The following is a 24378-nucleotide window of genomic DNA, read 5'->3' as shown; positions in this document are numbered from 1 at the left end:
TCTTTGTAGATATTCATAAAAATGCTTTTCATGGAAAATCAGCAAGAAAGCTCTAGTAGCTTTAAGAAAAAGAAAAAAGGTAAACTATACATGAAATATGTTTGGCTTTAGTGTAATTTGTTTTGGAACATCATGAGGGAAATTGTAATATTATCATGGTAAGTGAAAGTTTGTGAGATTTTCAAAATATCAGGATATGGTTTTGTTTTTCCATTTTAAATCTCGTCTGATGGAGTGTGTTACTTTTTTCTTTTTTAATGTGGCAGTAGTTGTTACCTGGGTGAATTTATTAAGGCAAATTCAGCTGAACTATTGAAGAAGACTTTGAAAATATCCATGAGCAGTTTTCACCACTGTGGAAGTAGCAACAAACAAAATGGATGTGTGGAACTACGAGAAACAGGTGTTGAACTTATCTTGCAGGGGAAAGTTGCTATTGTTCTTGCAATTGCTGATGGAAGAGAACAAGGGGATCACTTGGAGCTCGGCTCCCTTGGGCAAAATGTCCCAACCTCTGCCAACTGTTTTGAACTTCAGGCATTACTTTTAAATATTAAAGAACTAATGAAGGTATTATTCTACTGTTAGTTTCTTTTATAATATTTTAGGTCAAAAAATACGATTCCTCAATGTAGTTGTTCTCACTGTTTTCTTTTGCAAAGTTTTGCTGCAGTATGGAATGTTGATTTTTAGATTCTTCTAAAAACCTGTCTTAACATAAGAAATTCCACATCCATCCACTAAATAAATTATAAGATGATCAGTTACCATACTTACAGTTTGATAAAGTAGAGCAGGGGTAATCCTTTCTAAAGCATGCAGGTGCCCTATTAGAAGAAAAAAACTAGAGTATCATCATTTTTATCATGCTTTGTGTAGCAATACGTATCAAGTCACTCGAACTGGTCTGGTCATTAGCATCAGAATAGTTTGCATTAGAAGAAAGAAAATAAATAGCTTACGAGTTGTCTGTGGAAGAGAAGTTGGATATCAGGTTCCTGAAGAAATGAGAAGCAGCATATTTTATCACAAAGCAAAACAAATGATGCTGCTTAAAGACGAGGGATGCAATATTAACAAAAGAGTATCCTTACAAGTTCCACTGTGGACAAGATGATGATAAAGTTCTACCTGTGAAATTGTTTTCAGATAAATCCCTACAAAACATGAAATAAAGAAAAAGATAATATGGTCCATATCGAGCCGATACTCAAATTAGGTAGGACATACCAAGGTTGCCTGACTAGGAAGCGGAAGCGGGAAACGATACGGGAAGCGGAAGCGAGAAGCGATGCATTTTAAAATATATAGGAAGCGGGAAGCGAGAAAAAAAAAATATAAGAATTGAATGAGAATCAAAATAAAACACAAATAAAAACTAAAATAAAAGTGACCAATACTATGTAACAGGGATTCGGCTAGCAGGGTGCCGCACCCGCGTCGATGCGACTCGACGCGGGTGCGGTCAACCCGACCCTGAGTGCGTTGACCGCACCCAGGGTCATTTCGGTCCATTTTTTTTGGATTTAAAAAAAAAAATTCCCTATGAAATGGGCTGCGGAATTTTAAAAAAAAATCTTGGGGGGGGGGGGGGGGGCGCTGCTCCCCTATAACCCCCCGCCAGGGGCGGCCCCCCTAGACCCCCACCCACTGACCGCGCAGCGGGACCCGCGCCGTGGGGAACCCCCGGACCCCCCTTATATATATATATTTACATTTTTGCCCCTACCGCACCCGGGTTTTTTGGAAGTGCCGAATCCCCTCACCCGCACCCATGTGACATAGGACCAATATTAAATTTCATGATTTTTTAGTGTAAGAATTAAATTTTTAACAAAATCTAAAAATGATGGCTACCAAGTACCAATTTAGCGAAAGCACATGGAAGTGAGTGAGAAGAGTCAGAGAAAACACATAAAAAGCATGAAAAGTCGAGTAACAGAACGTATAATAAGAATAAATGAAGCGTGTGGAAAGCATAGGAGAAGCGTGGGGAATCGAGGTTCTCATCAAGTTTCGGAAGCGAGGAATATCGCGCTTTTGAAGCGAGTTTCCGGGAAGTGAGCTTCCCAACTATCTAAGAAGCTTCCGGTAACTCTGGGACATACCAAGCTCAAACCAATATTAGAATAACACAATGAAGCTTACATGAGTTGATATTGTGCCAGAACAAGCCACCAAGCTTGAATAGGGCCATCTCAATTTGTTTGGCTGGTTTACCTGGGCTAACTTGTCTATTGTAAGGTATTGTTCTTAGAGTTGTCTCTATCTTAGAGTAACTTTAAATTTTAGAGCTTAAATGGGATAATCTCACTGCCAAGCCTCAGAAAATGAATAAAATCAAAATTTTGGATTATAACTGCACATGATACTCATGCTACATGAAGTGTCTGTGTGACAGCCCAGCTGCTGTTTAAGATGAATCATTTCTTATGTTAGCTTGGAAAATCATAGAAGCTTGCAAATGTAATAGATTGGTTTTATCAAAGTTAGTAGTCCTATAAGATGGCGAGCGTGTCAAGGTTGTGGTGGTTCTGGCAACTAACTTCTCGGGAGTCATTTCTTTCGTTAGAAGAGACTATGATGGGTGTGCAACACGCATATAGGGCACTTTCCTTTTTATTTTGTTTTAATCTATAGTTTTTTTTGGAAATATACACATACATACATACATACGTAGATACACACACACACATCTTATTTTAAACCATAGCCACAAATATCAATATCAGCTTTATCTCTGCGAGGCTATTTCTTGCGATATTATCGGTTTGGTGATAAATCTCAAGACTTAAAAAAATAACAAAAATAAGAAAATTTCATGTTTAGACAAAAAAGTACATAAATAGTAAAATAAATAAGTAAAATATGTAAAAGAAAGAAGAAAAACATATTTAAAATGTAAAAAATAAATAAAAAGTAAAACTAATTGACAATATTGCGATAATACCATGATAATAATGCGATAATATCACGATATATATAAATTTCCGATATTTTGAAAATATCACGATATTTTACCTTTAATATCATTTTTCCATCATATCACGGTATTTTCAAAATATCGCTGATATCTGTGACTATGTTTTAAACTAGTTGTAGTAATGTCGGCAACGTTCAACTAATTGAAATGACAAAAACAACCCATTTGGAAAAAGATATAATTAACTTTTGTAGAAAGAAATAGAATGAGTCTTTTGTTTTGAAGGGAAACAAAAGGTAATTCATTTCTCAAAAAATAACATTGTCTAATTCAGTAATTTGAATGTGAAAGTGAAAATAACTATTCTGACCCTAGAAAAGTAACTATGTACATTGAAAAAATGGTATTGCTTTATGATTGTTTTGGTCATTTCAATTGGTTTAATAGTGTAACAATAATATAACTAGTTTAAAGTTGGACAAATTGATATGTGTGTGTGTGCATTATTGGGAGTGCCTATTGACAAACTTTGCTTTGAATGTTAGCCTCTGTCATTTTGCCTAAAGAGAAATTTTAGTTTCCCTTTCACGTATCTCATCATTAATGATCCCTTGGCTTTTGGTTTAGGGCCTGCTAGCTTGTTCATAGGAATGTGGATATACCAGAGAAGATAACAGATGCCAGTTCCAACTTTTTAAAATTAAACAAATTAGTCATATATATATATATATATATATATATATATATATATATATATATATATATATATATATAGGAAAAGTTGTAGCTGCCTACCACTTTTCTGGCCTACCGCGAGCGAATGGGCATTTTGGGGTTGTTTTTTGCAAATCTGACCCTGCAGATGTGTTCGGCATAGTCGATTTGCTAAGAAATGAGACTTGGATAATGTTTTTTTGATAAAAAAACATGATTTTTTAAGCCTTGAATATTTATGAAAATTTTAGACCATTGATTTTTAATTCTTATAAAAACCTACCTGCATGTCAGAATTGGACAATACAAGAGTCTATTCCTATAAAATCAAGCATGTATAACACATCTGTATGGTCAGATTTAAGGAAAACATGGAAAAAACCCTTCAAGAGCCCAGTAGGCTGGTCGTAGGCAGCTACCACCTATATATATAGTTTGTGTTTGGGTGTCCCCATAAATATGTTTTTCTTGATGATGTGGCTTTAATGGCATACAGACAGAAGAGAATCTTCCTGTTGCATTGGTCGTGGTCTGTCCTGCTGATGAAGTGCAGATGTTTAAGGATTTTTTGGCTGATCACGACTATTATGGTTTAGACAAGAAAAAGGTCTGAAACTCTTTGATCTCTTACAGTGTTTTGTCTCCTATACAATTGACATGACTTCTCCAGATTTTTTATGTGGGCCTATTATGCATTCTGAATTTTTTTTGCACTTCTCTGGAATCTTTTAAGGGCAAGTATTTTTCTGGCAATTTTTTTTACTTGATTTGTGTATGGATTTCTGCCTTATTAAGTCATTCCATAGGTCAGCCGTCTATAATTTGAGATACTTTGTAAATCTGTTCAAAAATTTTGTAGGATCAGTGTGTAACTTATTTCTAGCATAATTCATGTTTATCTGGATCTATTATTGATTAAGGCTGTTTGATTGTGAAATTATAGATTGGAATTATTCTCTGCATGATTTTCAAATGTAGCTGAAATTATTTGTCTGAAACTAGAAATAAATATCTTTCTCTTCACCTATCAGATTAAGTACTGGCTTCACTTATACTTTGCCGCTTCTGATATGATAATTCATCATCAAGCTTCAGAATGTCCTTTTGTATACTGTTTCATATCAAAAGTTTATTTAATTGCTATATCTAGCTTTTTCTGTCATGGATAAGTTAACTAGAATGTGTTTTCAGTCACTGTGTAGATTCGTTGTTATTCTTCTTTTCCTTTTTTCTGAATAAATACATTAGAAATCTAAAGTCATTTTGATTTGCTGGTGATGCAATTTTAGGAGTGTATTTGTCTCTCTTGTTTGCTAGGTTAACCTTATCAAATCCCTTTTGTCCTTGCCTAAGAAAGGAAGCCTTTTGTCTAGCAAACCGATGTATCCTCCCAAATCTTCTTAATACCTAAAACTTTCACTAAAGATGTAAATTGTTTGGGAGAAATATTCCCTTGATATGAACCCATTTATTCAAGTTTGGTAGAAAAATTTAGGTCCAGTTTTTCTAATTGTACATTGTAGTTAAACATGTACAACATGTTAAAAAAATTTGAACTTGTCTTTTTAAAACCCTGAGGAAAATATTTGCGACATGATATTCTAGGCTGATAAAATCATCCTTGGTTCCATATTCTACCTTGTCATGAACAAAAAGATAATTTATTTGAATATGCTTCGAACAATAATGGAAATCTGGATTTGCAGCCAAAGCTAGCATGCTTCTATTATTGCAATAAACTGTGGATTGTTGAATCATCAATAGCCATAAGAAGACTTCTTGTCCAAACTATTTCAGAAACAATTGCTGCTAATGCAATATGTTTGCTTCTATATATGCTTAAATGGGCTATACATTCTTCCTTCTATATGACATTAAATTCTTCTCCTAAATGATGCAATGCCACACAAATATATATATATATATATATATATATATATATATATATATATATATATATATATATATATATATATATATATATATATATATATATATATATATATATGTGGGTAAATATTGGCTACTAATGAAGGTAAGGAATTAATGAGTAGAAATCACTATTTTCTTTCCAGTTTTTTGTAGATCAAATGTTATGGATGTAACTATGTGGTTTGTTTAGTAGGAAACTTGTTTTGAATCATGTGATTATGACAAGTAATTAGATTTTTAAAGGGGTCCAAAAATCAATGGCCCACAATGTGCCAAAATTTCATAACTCAAAAGATCACATTTTTACATCAGAAAAGTACGATCCAAGGATTGATCCTTAGCAAACAAATCATGCTGAACACATCTATGTGGTTAAATTGAGTCGATACAACTTGTACTTATGATTTCTAGCTCATTAGTTCCTTACCTTCATTAGTAGCAAATATTTTCCCTATATATGTACAGATGATCATTTTATCAAGCTTGTGAACGAGTATTTTCTTTGGGCCTGCATTGTAGGCCATTGATTTTTCAAGCCCCAGAAAATCAGACATACAAGTCAAAGAAACATGATCCAAGGGCCAGTTTCTGCTAAACCAAACATGTAGATGTGGAGGATCAGATGTGCAATAAATAAATAAATAATTGAAGTTTTTCACTAGGAGTTTTGGAACCCACGAGGGTAGCAAACATTACTCCATATATATATATATATATATATATATATATATATATCGTGATATTATGGAAAATTGATATTAAAGGTAAAATATCAGAAATTTATATACATCATGATATTAGCGTGCTAATATCACGATATTATCGTGATATTATCAATTAGTTTTACTTTTTTTATTTTTTTTTATTTTATTTTAAATATGTTTTTCTTCTTTCTTTTACATATTTTACTTATTTCTTTTATTATTTATATACTTTTTTGTCTAAACATGAAATTTTCTTACTTATTTTTGTTATTTTTGTTATTATTTAAGTCCTGAGATTTTCCCGAGATTTATCACCAAACCAGTAATATCGTGAGAAATAGCCTCGCCGAGATATAGCCGTTTCTAATATTTGTGACTATATATATAAGGTGAAACTGATTATTGATCTGAATCAGAGTTTGAAACTCGTGATTAACTTAACCTCTTTAAGTTATTTGATTTGGCTAATCTGAGAAAAAATGGCATAGATCTCCAATAGGGGTCTCATTCAGCTAGACAGGTAGTATGGTATGCTAATAAAAGAGTTTGACTGCTTGGTCGTATGAGGCAGAAAACTCTCAAGTACAGCTCTAAGGGAAAGAATTGACCTACCTATATACTTTAATCACTGGACCAAGTATAGGTCATTTATCATCAGAGGGAGAATGGAGGTGCATCATGTGGAGTATTTATTGCAGATGGAATATGTCTAAAGCAGTATAAATTTTTGGCAAGAGAGAGAGAGAGAGAGAGAGAGAGAGAGAGAGCTTTTACATGCCTCAACAGTGGACGCTTTTACAAATTTTAGGATTTGCAATTGGCTTCACTTTTTCTAGAGAAAACTTTCTATTCATAAGAGGTATCAATGGGTTAACAATTGGCAAAACCATATTTAGTCAAACATATTGAAAGCATAGGATAGATCCTAGAATTAAGTGGTGGGCACTGAAAGGAGCTAAACAAGGAATGTTTGTAGAGCAGGTAGTTAAGGAAGTTGATTGGTGTCTCGAGGAGGATTCAGAATCAATGTGGAATAAGATAGCGGGTGGTATGAGAAAAGTAGCTAAGGAGGTATTGGGTGAGTCTAAAGGCGGTGCACCACTAGGTAAGGATACATCATGGTGGAACGAGGATGTCAAATTAGCTATTAAGGTTAAAAGAGAGTGTTATAGAAATCTAAGTAAGAGTCGTGATAATGAGAATTTGGAGAAGTATATGATAGCAAAGAAGGAAGCTAAAAAAGTTGTTCGAAACGCGAGGGCTAAGGTATATAAGGAGGTTTATGACAAGTTGGATACCAAAGAAGGCGAGAAGGATATTTATAGGCTTGCAAAGATGAGAGATAGGAAATCGAAGGATTTGGGTATGGTTAGATGTATCAAAGATGAAACACAAAGGGTTTTAGTCAAAGATGAGGAGATTAAGGAGAGATGGAAAGATTATTTTGATAAGCTATTTAATGATAGTCATGCTCAAGATCTTGGAGACTTCTCCATTCCTTTTCATGAGATAAATCGTGACTTCATGCGCAAGATTCAAAAGAAAGAAATTGCAGAGGCTTTGAAGAAAATGAAGTCAAGAAGGGCAGTTGGCCCAGATGGTATACCTATCGAGGCTTGGAAATGCTTGGGAGAGAAAGGTTTAGAATGGTTGACAAATCTTTTTAACTTGATTTGGCGAACAAATAAGATGCCTAATGAGTGGAGGAAGAGTACTTTGGTGCCTTTATATAAGAATAAGGGTGATATATAAGATTGCACAAACTATCGTGGTATAAAACTCATGAGTCATACTATGAAACTTTGGGAGAGGGTGATTGAGTCTAGGTTGAGGAAGGTTATCATGATATCGGAGAATCAATTTGGTTTTATGCCTGGAAGATCAACTATGGAAGCTATACATCTTCTTAGACAACTTATTGAAAGATATAGAGAGAGGAACAAAGATTTGCATATGGTTTTTATTGATTTAGAGAAGACATACGATAGAGTACCTAGGGACGTTCTCTGGTGGACAATGATGAAGAAAGGTGTTTCTCTCAAGTACATTAGTATAATTAAAGATATGTATGAAGGAGTAGTAACCAATGTCCGCACTTGTGGAGGGGTGACAACCAATTTTCCGATAACGGTTGGGTTACATCAAGGATCTGCTTTAAGCCCTTTCCTATTTGCGATAGTGATGGATAAGCTTACGAGATCAATTCAAGAAAATGTACCGTGGTGTATGTTGTTTGCTGATGATATTGTTTTGATTGATGAGTCTAGAGCTGGGGTTAATGCTAAGTTAGAATTATGGAGACAGACATTGGAAGCTAGAGGTTTTAAGTTGAGTAAGAGTAAGACTGAATATATGGAATGTCGGTTTAGTAAGCAACGAAGTAGTGATGGGAGTGTAGTGAAGCTTGGTGAGCAAGATATACCGGTGAATGATTATTTCAAATATTTGGGATCTATCATTCAAAAGTATGGAGAAATTGATGGAGATGTAAATCATAGGATAAAGGTTGGGTGGATGAAATGGAAAAGTGCTACTGGAGTGCTGTGCGATCGTAGAATGCCATTGCGGTTGAAGGGAAAGTTTTATAGGACGACTATTAGACCCGCTTTACTATATGGTACGGAATGTTGGGCTGCCAAGAGACATCATATTCAAAAAATGAGTGTAGCTGAGATGCGGATGCTTAGATGGATGTGTGGAAATACAATAAAAGATAAGATTCGGAACGAAGAGATACGTAAGAAGGTAGGTGTTGCACCCATTGAGAATAAGATGCGAGAGAATCGTTTACGGTGGTTTGGACATATTCGGCGAAGGCCTAATGATGCTCCAGTTAGAAGGTTGGAGAAATGGGAAAATATATTAGTTAAAAGAGGTAGGGGTAGGCCTAGGAAGACTTGGATGGAGATGATAGGAAAGGATATGAATGCTTTGAACCTCACCGAGGACATGGCGTTGGATAGAAATGATTGGAGGAAAAGGATTCATGTGGAAGACCCAAAATGAATTTCTTTTTTGGTTCATATCGCTGACCCCAATTGTTTTGGGATGAAGGCGTAGTTGTTGTTGTTGTTGTATATTGAAAGCATATTTCTTTGGTATTAGCTTTATAAAATAATCATGCCAATCTACTTATATCCAAGGTCTATACACCTTGAGGCAGCACTTCTCACTCTACTTTAAAGTGACTTGATTGTCTGGTTCCTCTCTCTTTTGGACTTTTTTTCTAGTAGATGTAACTGCGTGTGTTTTTTTTTCTTTTGCATAGGTCTGGATATTTGAAGAAGAGAAGCTTCCAGTTATTAGTAACTCTTCAGTTGAAGGAAAGAAGTACAAGATGCTTTTGAAAACTCCATGGGAAGTACTTCATTCACCAGTGGGATCTGGGAGCATGTTTAGCTTATTCTCAACCCGTGAAATTGTAAATAATCTTAGCCAAATTGGTATACAATATGTGCAGGTAAGAATCTACAGGAACCTAGTATTATCCCTCTTTAGTTATTCTGACTTGGTTTAATTATGTTTTAACATATGAACACACAATAAATGGATGGAGCTTTTTATTTCTAAAGTTTACCATCCAAGGTATTATGCACGACAGATTGGGTATGTTGATAAATGTTTTGATGATCTTAGTTACTGAGTTCATCAGTATTCATGATCATCGCTGAGACACAGTTCAATTATTCTTGCAGTTGATCATACCACTCGTAATATGCCCATTGTTTTTCATGCTGGAATTGCAAACTTTGAGTTGTTTTATTTAATATATCTGTTAGAGACAAATGACCTCTATAGTCTATACTAGGAATGTACACAGATATGGGCATAACAGATCTAGTAAACCCCTGAGAGGATGGTAACTAATTTTGTAGCAATTATTTTGATTATCAACAATGACATATAACCTTTGAAGCCTTAGTTAATTGCATTTTCTTCCCACTTTATGTCCTGTACTGACGTCTGCAAATCCTCGAACAAAGCAGTGTCCCTCTGTCCAGATTTCCCATCACCTAGGAAGCAGTTAGACTTGGAACATGCTAAGAAAGGTAGTCCACTATCTGCCTCTCCGGCAAGGAGCGTATCAAGGTGACATATTATCCAGCTTGCATATATAGAAGGAATGCCAAAGGATTTCTTTACCTTAGGATATGTCTTTAAAACGCCTGTTTTCCTATGTCTGCTTATGTCAGACCTGATCTTTGGAGTCAAGTTTTTCGTAAACGGACTACACCCAGCTCGGTTTAGAATCAGAATCAGCTCAACGCAAAACAAACTGCCTAGGATTTATACGAGACAGGTGGAACATCTGTGCATTGTCAGAGGTGCTTTATAGAGCTGAATGTCTTTTTTGAACATGAATGGAAATGACAAGAGAGAAGATTGATCATGGGATTGTTCAGTGGTGAGGGTAAATGGCACTTCACTTTTTTTAATATTTTCCGCTAAGAGACAGAAATCGTGAAGCTCTGCAACACTTACTCATTGATTCTAGATGTAGTTTAAAGCGTCTACCAGTTGAAGGTTGCTATATTCTAGCTTTTGGACACATCATGACTTGTTTTCTGACTATTTTTACTTCCCTTCTGACCTTTCTCAGTGTGTATGCTCTCAGTTTGAATATAACTATTACAGACCATCTTTGGTAAACATGCTCTTCAATTTATTTCAGCTTAGAACTTTAGGAAAGAGATGACCATATTTGTCGCCAATGGAACTTCCTATATATCCGATTCTGTGTTAGGTGCAGAAAAATGAGGAAGAGCAAGTTCTTGGTTGACTTCTTTGTTTGTGTTTCCAGTAGCCTGCTGCTTAGATTACTACTTGATTCCTTCCCTTTGCAGGTGTTCAACTTGAGTAAAAGATCCGTTGCTGGGCATCCCCTATTTTTGGGGCACACCCATGCATGTGAAGCAGATGTTGGAATTAAAATTTTTGGTGGTGAGGATGATGAATTTTTCTATGACATGATATTCTCCATGGCATTTATAAGGAGGTGGGCTAATCAGATGGACCAACTCCAATTTTTTGCCTTGGAGAAGCAGATTTCACATGTTCAGAAGGTTGACAATGAGTGGGTAGATGTGCATCCCCTGCTGCCCAATTCTTACTTTCTGCGTTCTTCAATTTACAGTTCTTTGCACTTATGCTCTCCTGATGAAGTCTGTATGTTGCACATTGCTGATTGACGGTCAACTGTATATATAGAGGATGCCTTTCCAGTTCCATGAAAAGTTGTCAGATTTCTTATCATCGCTTCTACCTAAATTGTGTAGGATGCGCCCCCCTCCCCCAAACGGTGTATCATCGAGAGAGAGAGAGAGAGAGAGAGAGAGAGAGAGAGAGAGAGAGAGAGAGAGAGGTGTATCATTGAATAGCGTCGAATGCTGGCTGCCCAATTTTGACTAAAATCTGGCCAGTGTTTGGGGTACTTAAACCCCCACAAACCCAGCCGCTCCCCCTTCCTCTCTCTCTCTTTTACCAAACCCTCCCTCTTCTCTGCAAGGATCAGACCGAAAAATGCTCTGTTGGACCCGTTGACCCCCTCCCGTTCTCCCTCTGCTGAACAGCGAACCCCTCCCGTTCTCCCTCTGCTGAACATCGAACCCCTCCCATTCTTCCTCGTCAATCCACATCTCTCCCCTCCCGTTCTCTCTCTGCTGAAGCCCACCGGAACTCCTGCCTCTCTTTCCCCCTCCCCGTCCTATCTTTGCTGTAACCCCAAGCCACAGCTGCCCCCTCCCCTGCCATCACTCTATCCTCCTGGCCAACATTTGCGTGACGCTGTTCGTTGATATACTGTTCTCTCCCTCTCTCTCTCTCTCTCTCTCTCTCTCTATATATATATATATATATATATATATATATATATATATATATATATATATATATATATATATTGCACTTCTAACCCTCCAAATGTGATCTACATGTTTGGGTTAATAGAACTTAGTGCTTAAATCATGTTGTTTCAATGTGCATAAAATTTTGACATAAGTTGAAAAATCAATGGACTACAATGTACCAGTAACATCAAAGAGTTGATTGCTATTATTTTGACTATGCTGAACGCATCATGGGGTTAGATTTAGCCAAAACAACCTCTCATTATGAGTTCCAACTAGGGAGGTCCTCACCCAAAGGTACCAAATCCACTCTTAAGTACAAATATAAAGGGGAGTCAGTTTTGATTCCTCTCCGAAATGCAGACTGCCATCCCAGCAACTAGAAACATCCACCACAAAGGTAGTTTGACAATGTATGTGCCAAATGCAAACTCCCATCCCAGGTGCTAGTTTTCAACAGAGCCTAAAAGGAAAACAGACGAACAGTTAACGTATTACTGGGGCCAACTTTCAGGAAGATGAACTCAAGTAGAACATATAATTTGATTACAGTAATTATACACGTAGGATTCCAAGTTTCTCTCTATGTGCAAGGGGCCATAACAGACTCACAGGTCTGCTCTTCTGACATGCAACCGGGAATGGCCCCACCAAAATTCTGAACGACTTCCATGATGAACGACTTTCCCTCTTTTGTTTCATTCTCAACCCAATAAAAACTGCTCATGCACTCGTTAAAAATGAAGCCTCTGAGCTTGAAGCTTATCTTCTCCTTCAGCTTTCTCCTTGGGCTGGACGTAAAGACAATCCTCAGTACATCCTCGACATGCCATATTGAATGGCACCAATTTTTCTGGAACTAGAAGCAACAGCCATTCCATTCAACTGTGACCTGGCCTGCAAATGGTTTGCTTCGGCAATGATTCGATCCTCGCCCACCTCAGATTTTGCAGCACGTGAGAGGTAGAATGCCGATGCATTCATGTCTATGGTTATATCGTCTGCAACTTTTGTAACTGCATTATGTGATATGCACTTTGGCTTGATTGCTATGAACTCCCTCCCTGGCTCGGTGGCCTCCTTTTCATAGTGTTCCGATCTCCCCACTTTTTGGAAACCATAAGAGACTGGACCTGCATACTGGGGAGGAAGGACAGCACTTCTGATCAGCCATCTTAGGTCATAAGCATCCTTGGTAGTTCCATTTTCACAGGGAACTGGTCCAACAACTTTCCCAGGTTTAGCTGCACCATCAGTACATAGTTTATGATCATGGAATAACCATGTCAAGTAATGTTTGAACTATATGAATTCTTGGGTATTTTAACGCTATAAATTTGTACAGTCATGCCCTTAGCATATTCTTTCTACTGTGAAGTTGGAATATTCTTCGGTTTTGAGCATTTGTCATGTAACATAGAGCACCCATATCACCAAATCCATGTCTCTGCTATATCAATTTCATGCATGTATGATTTTTTTTATTTAGTTACACGGAGAAACTCACAGCCTGGCAATGGGAAGATCATAGATTGACCCCAGGGGGAGAAAACTCCGTGGCTAGGACCCTTGCCCCCAGGGCCTATGCTGGGCTTCTGCTTATGCAAGGAGGTGACGCCCACAGGATTTGAACCTTGACCACCGGTATGATAACCAAGGCCCAATCCTACTACGCCAACCCCCTTTGGGGCTAATTCATGCATGCATGATTGCTTCTACTGTGGTACTGAACCACACACTTGATTTGCATAGATCTGATCTCCAAAACCAACCTTTGGATCATGTTTAGCATGTTCAACTTACTGGTTTTATGTGTTAAAGTTGACTCACGTGTAATGTTTTATACTATTTTAAAACCATACATATGAATTGTGAGCCATCAGTTTTTCACCACGTCAAAATTGAATCTTGTGGTGGGTTGGACATAAAAAAACCTCCTAAGTAAATAAATCATGTTAAACACCTGTATGGCTAGATCCATGTAAACAAACCATCATATGTAATGATGGTTCAGAACCACTATATATATATATATATATATATATATATATATATATAGAGAGAGAGAGAGAGAGAGAGAGAGAGAGAGAGAGAGAGGACTGGAAATATGAGAACTAATGTGTGAACCACGATTTTCATGGATTTTTTTGTCTTTTTTCTCTTGAATCTAACCGTGTGGATGTGATGTAAATGCTTGGTTTCATAAGAACCCACACTCCTGAATGATCCAATTTTGATGCATAAACAAGATTTTTTAAGGTTTTAAAATCAATGGCTCATAATCTTCATAAATCTTCAAGCATTCAAAACTCACATTTTTCATAAAAAATACACAATACAATGGTTTATTCCTAGCAAATTCATGATGCCAAGCACATCCACATGGTTGGATTTGCAAAAAAAGTATTGAAAATGCCCATATTTCTAGTTCTCATATTTCAGTTTTCATATTCTAGTGACTCTCTCTCTCTCTCTCTCTCTATATATATATATATATATAGAGAGAGAGAGAGAGAGAGAGAGAGAGAGAGAGAGGAACTGGTTTCTCCTAACTATCCATAAGGTGTAGATCAGAGTTATCGGAAGCGCCTATACCATAGGGGAAGCGCGCTTTCCCGATACACGTTTCGGAAGCGCGAAGCATCGCGCTTCCGAAATGCATGGGAAAGCGTCTCTTTTTTTAGGAAGCGCGCTTCCCCCTCGCTTCCTTCTTTTTTTCATTTATTTTTTATTTTTTTTCTTTTTTTTGCTCCCCCCTCGCTTCCGGTTCGCTTCCTAGGTCGCTTCCGAGACGGTTCGTGATTCGCTTCTAAGTTGTCCCACGCTTCCTGCTTCCTAAAATTTTGAAAGTGCCTCACTTCCTGCTCCCACTTCCCGTATCGCTTCCCACTCCCGCTTCCTCGATTGGCAACCATGGTGTGGACCATACTGATTTTCAATGCTTCAAGCCATTTTTGATAAATCAGACCCCATAGATGATGTGTTCAACAAGATCTATTTGATAGGAATCGACTGTTGGATCATGCTTTTTGATGAAAAAATATGATTTTATGAGATCTAAAATTTATAAAAATTCGGTGCCATTGATTTTTGATAAATCAGACCCCATAGATGATGTGTTCAACAAGATCTATTTGATAGGAATCGACTGTTGGATCATGCTTTTTGATGAAAAAATATGATTTTATGAGATCTAAAATTTATAAAAATTCGGTGCCATTGATTTTTGAATCCTTATAAAAACCTGCTCACATGCCTTAGTTGGATGATTCAAACAGCCCATTTCTACTAAATAAACCACGTAGAGCACATCTGTAAGGCCAAATTCCACAAAAAGGATTGAGAAAATAAAAAATTGAGACCATCCGCACCCTCCTACCATTACGAGGAACCAATCTCTCTCTCCCTCCCTCTCCCTCCATCTATATATGTACACACACACAAAACAAACCTTCTACATCCATAAGGTCTGATCTACAAAAAAATCTAAAACATATGAAAGAGGTTTATACTGAATAGTTCAGTGCCTTCAATAGCACCATATATATATATATATATATATATATATATATATATATATATATATATATATATATATATGATTCCTACCCTTATGGGGTAAGGAACCCTCCAGTCAAAATTGTTAAATTTTTTTTATTTCTTTTGCACATTTGACCCTCTTGGATAATTTTTTTCTGATGTGTATGCCCGATTTTCTGGGGGTTGAAAAATCAACGGCCTACAGTGTACCATATTTTCAACCCTAAAAAAATTATTTTCACATTGAAAAAATATGATCCAAGGGTCAATTCCTACTATTTTGACCATGTTGAACACATCCATGGGGTCAGATTTGGTCAGAAAAACCTCCCTCTATGAGTCCCAACTAGAAAGTTCCTTATCCATGAGGTTAGCAAATTATCCTTATATATATATATATATATATATATATATATATATATGTCATTGTGCTTCCTGTGACAACATATATTGTTGTGGGTTACCCAGTTTACCTTAAATGGGATTTTCTTATCCTGTGTGAATTTTAAAAGTGTCCAATAATGGTACGAGACGTCTACCTTGTATGACCCTCTGCGGGGCCTGAGAAGTTCTGGACAAAATGGTAGACATCCGGGCTGATTCTGTACAGTTGTTGGAAGCTGCATGTTGGCTTTCGGCAGATCGATCTCTATATGGAGCCATAGGTACTTGTTCCTTTGGAGCAATTGAAGTTGAATGAACAACAGTAGATCTGAAAGTAGAGGAAACCAATTCATCATTGTGAAAAAAAAAGCGCAACCAATCAAGCTTACAACAAAATATGGCTGGTTTGTTTGGGCAAAACAGAGGTGGTATAGTGAGTGAAGTGAGAGAAGTTAAATCATAACATACAAATAAAGGAAATGTGGCTTCATATAGGAGTTGAGCTTCTCTAAAGTCTTTACTCTTGACAATGACTGAACTATGACCAACCCTACATACCTTGGGAGAGAGACATGTTTCCTTTCTAAGGGAATCACAGGTACACTTTTACCACCATGTTCTTCAAGATGAGCAAAGTGCTTCTTGAACTGGTCAATAGCACTGTACGACATAAATTCAGGAATCATGATTGGCAGTACTGTAAATTTTACATAATTTCAGAAGAGAAGGGTATGTAAGCACCTAGGAAATAAAAAGGTTGCCCTTTCAGTTCCATTCATGTAGTCCTTGAGAAGTTGAGGGTGATATTCCAGGATCTCACAAAAGATAAGATCTCGAACATCCTCTTTTGTTACTCTGCGTCTTTCAAATTCAAACTCCATCTTAGTGATTGGCTGACAAAATGGCTCTCTTTCCACTTTGGCCAGACCTTTAAAATAGGGATCTGCTAAAGCCTGCCCAGACATACGTGCATCAATACTATGGAAGAAAACATTAGCCTATAAAGAACATGCATGCTTCTGCATAGAGGGATAATTCAGAAGAATACCCATACACAACAGAACTCGTCACAAATAACATGTGCATCATGCAACCAGTCCATATCTACTTAAAAAGATCATACTTGGATGGCTTATGCAATAAATAATCACTATCCAACTAAAATTATTTGTTTTATTTGAGTTGAGCATCACGCATACCTCTTCTGCAGTTGGCCGATCCTTGGGATCAAAGGCCAAGAGTCTTTCTAGTAGCTTGAGGGCCAATGGATCTGCATTCAGGAACTTCTGTAAGAAAGGCACTGGCTGCTTCTTTCGCATGCTACTCAAGTACCTCCGAGCCTTCTCATTACGAACCTGGAATCACAGAGACACACCAAATACAGTTAGATATCTAAAAGCAGATTGTACCACAATTTGGAAAAAACTAATTCTTGAAGCGACTACTACAAGCAATAATAAATACCCGAGATACAGTATCTAGAGAAGGTGTTCCAAGCAGGTCTGTCATCAAATCTAGCTGGTGGACAACATTTTTTCCAGGAAAAAGAGGTTTCCCTGTTAAAACCTCAGCAAATATGCAACCAATGCTCCAAATATCAATGGCAGGAGTGTACTACAAAACCAGAAAGGTCGTGATCATTTACAAGATCAAAATGTAGATAAAATACCATTGTGCAGTATGAATATGCTAACCAAATCGAGCACCAATCTCAATACAGGTACCTGAATGAGACAGGAATCTCAACTTGGAGTATTGACCTGAACATGCATTGCTTGATCACGAGATATTTATAGTTTAAAACCAAAAAGAGACTTTTACCTGATAGAGTAATAGCATACAAATAATTATTGTATAAAAGTATCATGCAACGGATGTACTAAACAAAATGAACAGGAAATGGTTAACAGGAGGGAAAAACAACCCTAGTTATGGTAACTCGAAACAATGATGCAACTGATAATGATAAAACATAAATTGCAAAGCAAACCAAGTTAAACTTGCATTGTCAAAGACTTACAGGAACTCAACTAAAAATTCCTGCTAGGGATCAACTACCAAATTCCAGATCAAGTCAAACTTGCATTGTCAGAAGACCTGCAGGAACTCAACTGTACATTCCTACTAGGGATCAGCTCGGAATGCCTGTCAATTTTCAGACAATCTTTCTACACCTATCTATATACAGATATCTTCTCTAAGACTGGATTAAAATGATTTCAGCAAAAAACAGAAGGCTGCGGTCTGTGGGTGGATTGGGGTTTGGAAAAGCAAGAAAGAAGCAAGCACTAATTCACAATTTGCTTCAGTGGGATTTAAGCAAGGAGAGAATTTGTATGCATAATATAAATGACTTGAACTTCGGATTGGTATTATGCAGGTTTTTTGGCTTGTTCATGCATGAGATTCTATGGTTTACAGTGACTAGTGACTCCCATATTAGTATAGTACTAGTACAATGTTAAGTTCCAAGCAATTTCCTTCCTGATTCCCTCAACTCCAGTTCACTTCATTCCAAGTTGGAATTAAGCCATTATCTTAATGTGCCAGTGTGACAACCTATCCCATGATTGAAATTTAGATTCTGAGACTGGCTTAGAATAACAAATTATTATTTTTATCAAAAGTTCCAAACTGAAAGCACATTAGAGATCATAAGATATTCAGGCAATTTACTTGTCAGTATATTAGTTCAATAGTGATTATGAAACTCTTCCAAGAATCATTTTCAGATAATGTAGCAATCATCAAGTTATGGAGTTAATAGACTTCAAATGAAAAGATGAAGAATTTATATATCTAGAAGAGATCAAAATAATTAAAAACAAAGAAATACATCCGTTTATAAATTGTATCGGATTGCAAGAAATTGCAAGTAATCAAGAAAATAAATTTTCATAATTAAAAGGAATATATCCAGCATGCAGTCAACAACAAAAGCTCCAGGATACAAGCGTTCCTATGAATTCAATGCATTGTTATTGAAGAGAAACAAATTATGATTTTTCTCATGCATTTAAATCCAAAATTTGGTAGAAGTACAGGGACCAGGCTAACCCATACTTTGGAGAAAAATGATCCACACAACTCTGGAGCTCTGTACCATCTTGTTGCAACATAATCCTGCAAAAGATTAAATTTATTTTTTTGAAAGAAAATGGATTTAAAATTAATCCAAAAAGAAAGAAAGTGCAATGATGTCAAAACAACAGCGGAGATGATAACTAAGAGAACAATAAATGCAGTGTGAAACAATTAATTGCATTGCAATATTAAGAACATACCGTCCAGAATATTGTTGTTGGAGTATCATTAAATGCAACTCTAGCCAAGCCAAAGTCGCAGATTTTGAGCTTGCAATTTGCATTTGCGAGTATATTCTTTGGCTTCAAGTCTCGATGATAAACATTTGCTGTAGTAAGAACAAACCACCATATCAGATTACAAACACATGCACAGTCATCAGAGAAAATCATATAATGAGTCCTGATTAACAGATATGAGCCAAGGAGGCAATGAAATTATTTTTAACAACAGGAAGCTCTATTAATTCAAACAGATAGCAGACTTGAGCTAGAACAAAGCACCAAAGTTGGTCCTCACCTTATTAAAATAGCATAAAATATACCACAAGAATAAAAGTAAGTGCAACCTAGACTAAAACCTTGGTTAGAAAAAAATTATTGCTACAACTTTCTTTGTTTCCAATCAAATGCTGTTTGATACCTTGTTCCCATCATTACTGCATAGAGTAATATTTTGTAGTTTTACAGTTATTTCTTTTTGTTTTTTCGTTCTTCATTACAGACTACTTCCATCAACTTTTCTGAACAGCTTTCAGTAGATGCTAACAAGTTAACAAGGTTGCCACATCCTTTTGCCCCTAACAAATGCTGAGTTACACAGTGACTCATGCCTCCACAAGGATATTTAGTGAAATTACATGCAATACAAACCAAAAGATGCCTCTCACTCCCTCCAGATTACTTATTCATCCTCGGTCTCAATCATGCATGTGCTTCTGGACACTATATACTAAAATACATAGGGTAAAGGCAAGCACCATCTTATTGAGTTCTCACTTTGAGATAACAAAGACCAAACATAATATCACGTATTGGTGAGTGGCAAATGACTGTTCGACAGATTCACCTCCTAGTGGAAAAATTACATCTATTAGCCAGTGGCCATGCATCTTGGTATAATTACCTCAAAGATGGGCTATATTCTAGGTAGGTAACCAAATATGTATTTTGGTTCTTGAAGAGCCTCCTGACCTTTAAACTCCTTCCATATGTAAGTCCTAGTAAGGAGCTGTACAAGTTCTATTCACAGATGCCTCACTCTCGACCTTATTGCCAAGGACAATCAGGTTCTTTCTCTAGGATGACATCTATCAACTAATGTGAACATTTCCCACTAAAAAGTCAGATTTTTTCTTGTTTATACATAATAAATGAGAGAAACAACACAGAGGATTGGAACTTAAACAAACATCATTCACCGGCTGCACAGTGTAAAACAACCCTATGCTCACTTGGGAAATAACTAAACTTGCATCATCTGTCAAAAAGCACTAAACATGAACCTAAGAATTTGTCTCTCTTAGTCGATGCTTGCAGTATCTCTCAGTTTATTGCTAAGAACACATGCATAACATTCATTGTCACTGTTGCCAGTTTTAAGTTCCTGTGCTCAACTGTCATGCTTACTTCCTTACCTTTTGGGCAACCAGTTACCCTCCTCACAAATCAAATAACATTTTCATATAGTCTAATGCCATGTGACTCTGTTTTTGCTTTACCACACTTTCATCATGTACGTTTTCACTATATACCTTGTTAACAAGCCTTCCCAATTTGTGAAAGGCAAATTAAGGGAGTGAAAGAACTAGTCAATGAATGCTAACTTGCTAACGCATGCTCCTCATCACATTCAGATATTACACATGTACATGCCAATAAGTTTCACAAAAGTGTACATCCATAGTTATTTCATCAGTTAGATGATATTCTACTTCGAAGAAGTAAGGCACATGTCAAGTACTAATTGTTCAGAAGGCAAGGCTGTGCTTTTAGCACAATGCATCATTATGTGCAAAACCCATAACTCTCCTAGAAAAAGATGCCTGTGTAGTGCATACCTGTGTGGATGTACTTCAGTGCACGAAGCAGCTGATATAGAAAGAACTGATAATGTTCCTTTGTCAAGTCATCATTTGCCTTGATAACTTGGTGGAGATCTGACTCCATAAGCTCAAAAACAACATAAATATCCTTAAAGTCCCTTCTTGATGGTGGCAACATGATGTGCTTAATTTCAACAATATCAGGGTGACGAAGAAGCCTAAGTAGCTTGATCTCCCGCAGGATGCGTGTTGCATCAGAGATGTGTTCAAAAATGTCATGTATTTTCTTTATTGCTACCTTTTCCCCTGTATGTGTATCAATGGCAGAACACACGACCCCATAGCTTCCTTTTCCAATGACTTCTTGAATTTTATATCTGTTAGCATCTCCATACTCTCTGAAGAAGTTCCTCTCTGCAGTACTCTGAAGGCAATGAGAAACCAGTCAGGCCAACCATAAGGAAATGTAAAGGGTCCATCAGTGGCCCGATAATGCCTTTAGTGGAAGCAAACAAAAAAGGCAAGCAAAGGGAGATATATTGCACAATAAAAAACAGCAATCACACAAAGAACCACAATCATGCAACATAATGTTTATCTGTCGTTGCCTGTTACATAGCTCTATATTTAATTTAAGAACCAATTAGCAATTGTAACAAAAGTTTGTTCAAGTACGATTCAGAAAAACTTAATGGATTTAACCACCAAGGAGAACACTGATCATTCACCGTATCCATCACCAATGACATCAATCACTGATGGCATCCCAACTAGAAAGACCCCATAGCACTCTCAAAAAAAAAACTATCTGTATAATTTTCCATCTGCAATGCTTCCAATATAAACTGCTATTCATGAAAAAACCAACTCATCTCAAAAGAAGAAAATGGATCTAAAAACCAAATAACACAATAATTGAAAGAAACACAGAAATGAGATTTCTATCCTCCAAAGCTCACTAGTACTACAATCACTTTTTCCTGCTTACACAAAAGAAAATGGTATTGTAATCGTTAAAAAGAGAATGTTATATATATATATATATAATACATTTTTGATAATAACCCTTGGATCAAACATAACAAAAAACCCGCAAAAATGTTAGAAACTCCTCAAAACAAGCATAGGGGTGAAATAATATATATATATATATATATATATATATATATATATATATATATATATAGAGAGAGAGAGAGAGAGAGAGAGAGAGAGAGAGAGAGAGAGAGAGAGAGAGAGAGAGTAACGGGTCGGTGCTAAACCCATTTGGTGCTAAACAGCGTGCTAAATAGGTTTTTCGGGCATTTTTCATTTTATTTTTAAATTCTGACCGTACAGATGTGATCTATGTACTTGATTTTATAGGGATCAGCTCTTGAAGCGTTTGATTCCAACACATGGGTGGGTTTTTATAAAGTTAGAAAAATCAACGGTCCAAAATCTTTGTAAATTTTCAAGGCTCCAAATATCATTTTTTTCATGGAAAACACATGATCCAGGTGTGGATTCTTAGTAAATCAACCATGCCCAACACATTTATTGGTCCGGAACAGCATAAAAAGCACCGGAGAAGCTGAAAACCCCATTTAGCACGGACCCATATATATATATATATATATATATATATATATATATATATATATATATATATATATATATATATATAAACGGTGGGAAATTTGAGGACCCAATACGATGGCTATTGATAGCAGCAAGGTAAGCCAAAAGGAAGGAACAGCTCTTCACAAGCAAACTTTTCTTCTAAAACCCACTTGTGAAAAGTACAAATGCGAACCTTCTAAAAAGAAAATCTACTTCAATTGTTCTGTGACCCAAAAAAAAGTGTAAACAAAAGCATATTAGTGAAAACGAACCGGTACCCATCTACAAAAAAGTAAAAACCATCAGGATAACAAGAATCAAATGCGAAAATTGCAAAAATTATTTCTTCTAGCAGAATGGAATCATGTTGGTAAGATGGAGACAGATACACAGGATTATTCCTAAAAATTTATTAGATCCACACCACCAAAAGCATCCACAAAGGAAGGAGCACAAAACAACCAATTCAGCACACCCGCCAATCCCTGAGCTCTACAAACCCGCCAGATCGAACCAAATGCACACTAGAAAAAAAAAGCTCGATTAAACAAACACCTGTTTGAAAACGATAAAAAAACTCACTTTTTTCCTCTGATCTTGTTGCTGCATTGTTCCCAAACCTATCAAAATGGAACCTTCCCGCTTTCGTCCCAGATTTCGCTACCTCCGGCTCCGAATGAACCCCAAAAAACCGAGAATTCACTGGACGGTACGGCCTCTCAGCCGCATTTCCCCCACCGACCCCTGCTCCGGATGACTAGTCCGCAATCCCTCTTGACCCGCGACCAGTTCTTCACAAAGATTACAGTCAGAACCAGATCTCTCATGCAAAAAGCACCGGAATCGGCACCGACGATCAAGGAGAGCAGTCCTGCCTCCATGGCCGGGCCGGCCTCGTGCTCCTCAGACTGTTAGGCATCTCCAATTCATCTGCACGCTCTACATTCCAGCATACGACCCACCTACGGGGAGAATACGTAGAGGAAATCCCGGTGGCGAGGAGGAGGCGCCGCGAAACACGAATCCTACAACCTCAAAATCCCCGAAAAATCGAAGAGGAGAAGAGGGAATAGAAATGGGGAGGTCGATTTCTTCTTCTGATTCCTTCTGTGTGTGTGAGAGAGAGAGAGACTCCCCCCAAATATAGGGCACTCTCCTTTGTCTACTCTTTTTCCCAACGATTTTCTTTTTTTAAATTTATTTTTAATTTGATGAAATGACGAAAAAGTTGTTTCTTTTTTTCGAATGACGATTTTACCTTCGAAACTTGCTTGGAGTTGGAATCTCGATTATAAGCAGTCGGCATAACCGAGTCGGACCGATAACTCGGAAGTCGGAACTATTTGAACTTTTAGAAACTCGGTAGAGGGTTGCGCTTAAGATCCAGAATGTCAATGGATCGGATTTTATCTGATATCTAACCAAATTCATCTCGGTTTAATTGGATTCAGTAAATCAAAGCTATATCCAAAATATATTCGAATTGGGACACGACTTCAATTTTTGCTACCAATCTGGTAGATCTTTGGATTTAATGGGTATCCAAATCGGATCTCAAGGTGCAAGCTTTTCTGCATCCAAATTTGAATCCAAATCCGTTAAACC

The 24378-nt window shown here is 36.8% G+C and overlaps 2 protein-coding genes across 3 annotated transcripts in view; one reads left to right on the top strand and one right to left on the bottom strand.

Moving 5' to 3' along the window:
- The window catches only part of LOC149833990 (16S rRNA processing protein RimM family), a 39391-nt gene extending 27884 nt beyond the window's left edge, over positions 1–11507 (top strand). The window contains exons 7-10 of one of the 2 annotated variants that reach the window (XM_090011155.1): positions 267–570; positions 4134–4244; positions 9542–9733; positions 11118–11507. In XM_090011155.1, the coding sequence (XP_089867281.1) occupies positions 267–570; positions 4134–4244; positions 9542–9733; positions 11118–11462 (952 nt within the window). In that variant the 3' untranslated portion in view covers positions 11463–11507. The remainder of the gene's footprint in view (positions 1–266; positions 571–4133; positions 4245–9541; positions 9734–11117) is intronic. The other variant, XM_090011156.1, reaches the window with a different exon arrangement.
- A 1102-nt stretch (positions 11508–12609) lies between these two features.
- Positions 12610–23885, bottom strand: LOC149833989 (mitogen-activated protein kinase 10-like). The gene is made up of 10 exons (XM_090011154.1): positions 23356–23885; positions 21187–21595; positions 19328–19455; positions 19107–19166; positions 17508–17657; positions 17243–17398; positions 16785–16996; positions 16602–16703; positions 16199–16371; positions 12610–13363 (listed from the first exon to the last, which is right to left on the bottom strand). The coding sequence occupies exons 1-10, from the start codon at positions 23380–23382 to the stop codon at positions 12930–12932; spliced, it is 1851 nt and encodes a 616-aa protein (XP_089867280.1). The 5' UTR covers positions 23383–23885; the 3' UTR covers positions 12610–12929.
- Positions 23886–24378: the final 493 nt, after the last annotated feature.

Source organism: Nuphar pumila, chromosome 6 (assembly GCF_984573655.1).
Source record: "Nuphar pumila chromosome 6, dmNupPumi1.hap1.1, whole genome shotgun sequence".
NCBI classification, from domain to species: domain Eukaryota; kingdom Viridiplantae; phylum Streptophyta; class Magnoliopsida; order Nymphaeales; family Nymphaeaceae; genus Nuphar; species Nuphar pumila.
Note: the sequence above shows the minus strand (reverse complement) of the source record. Positions and strands in the feature narration are given on the sequence as shown.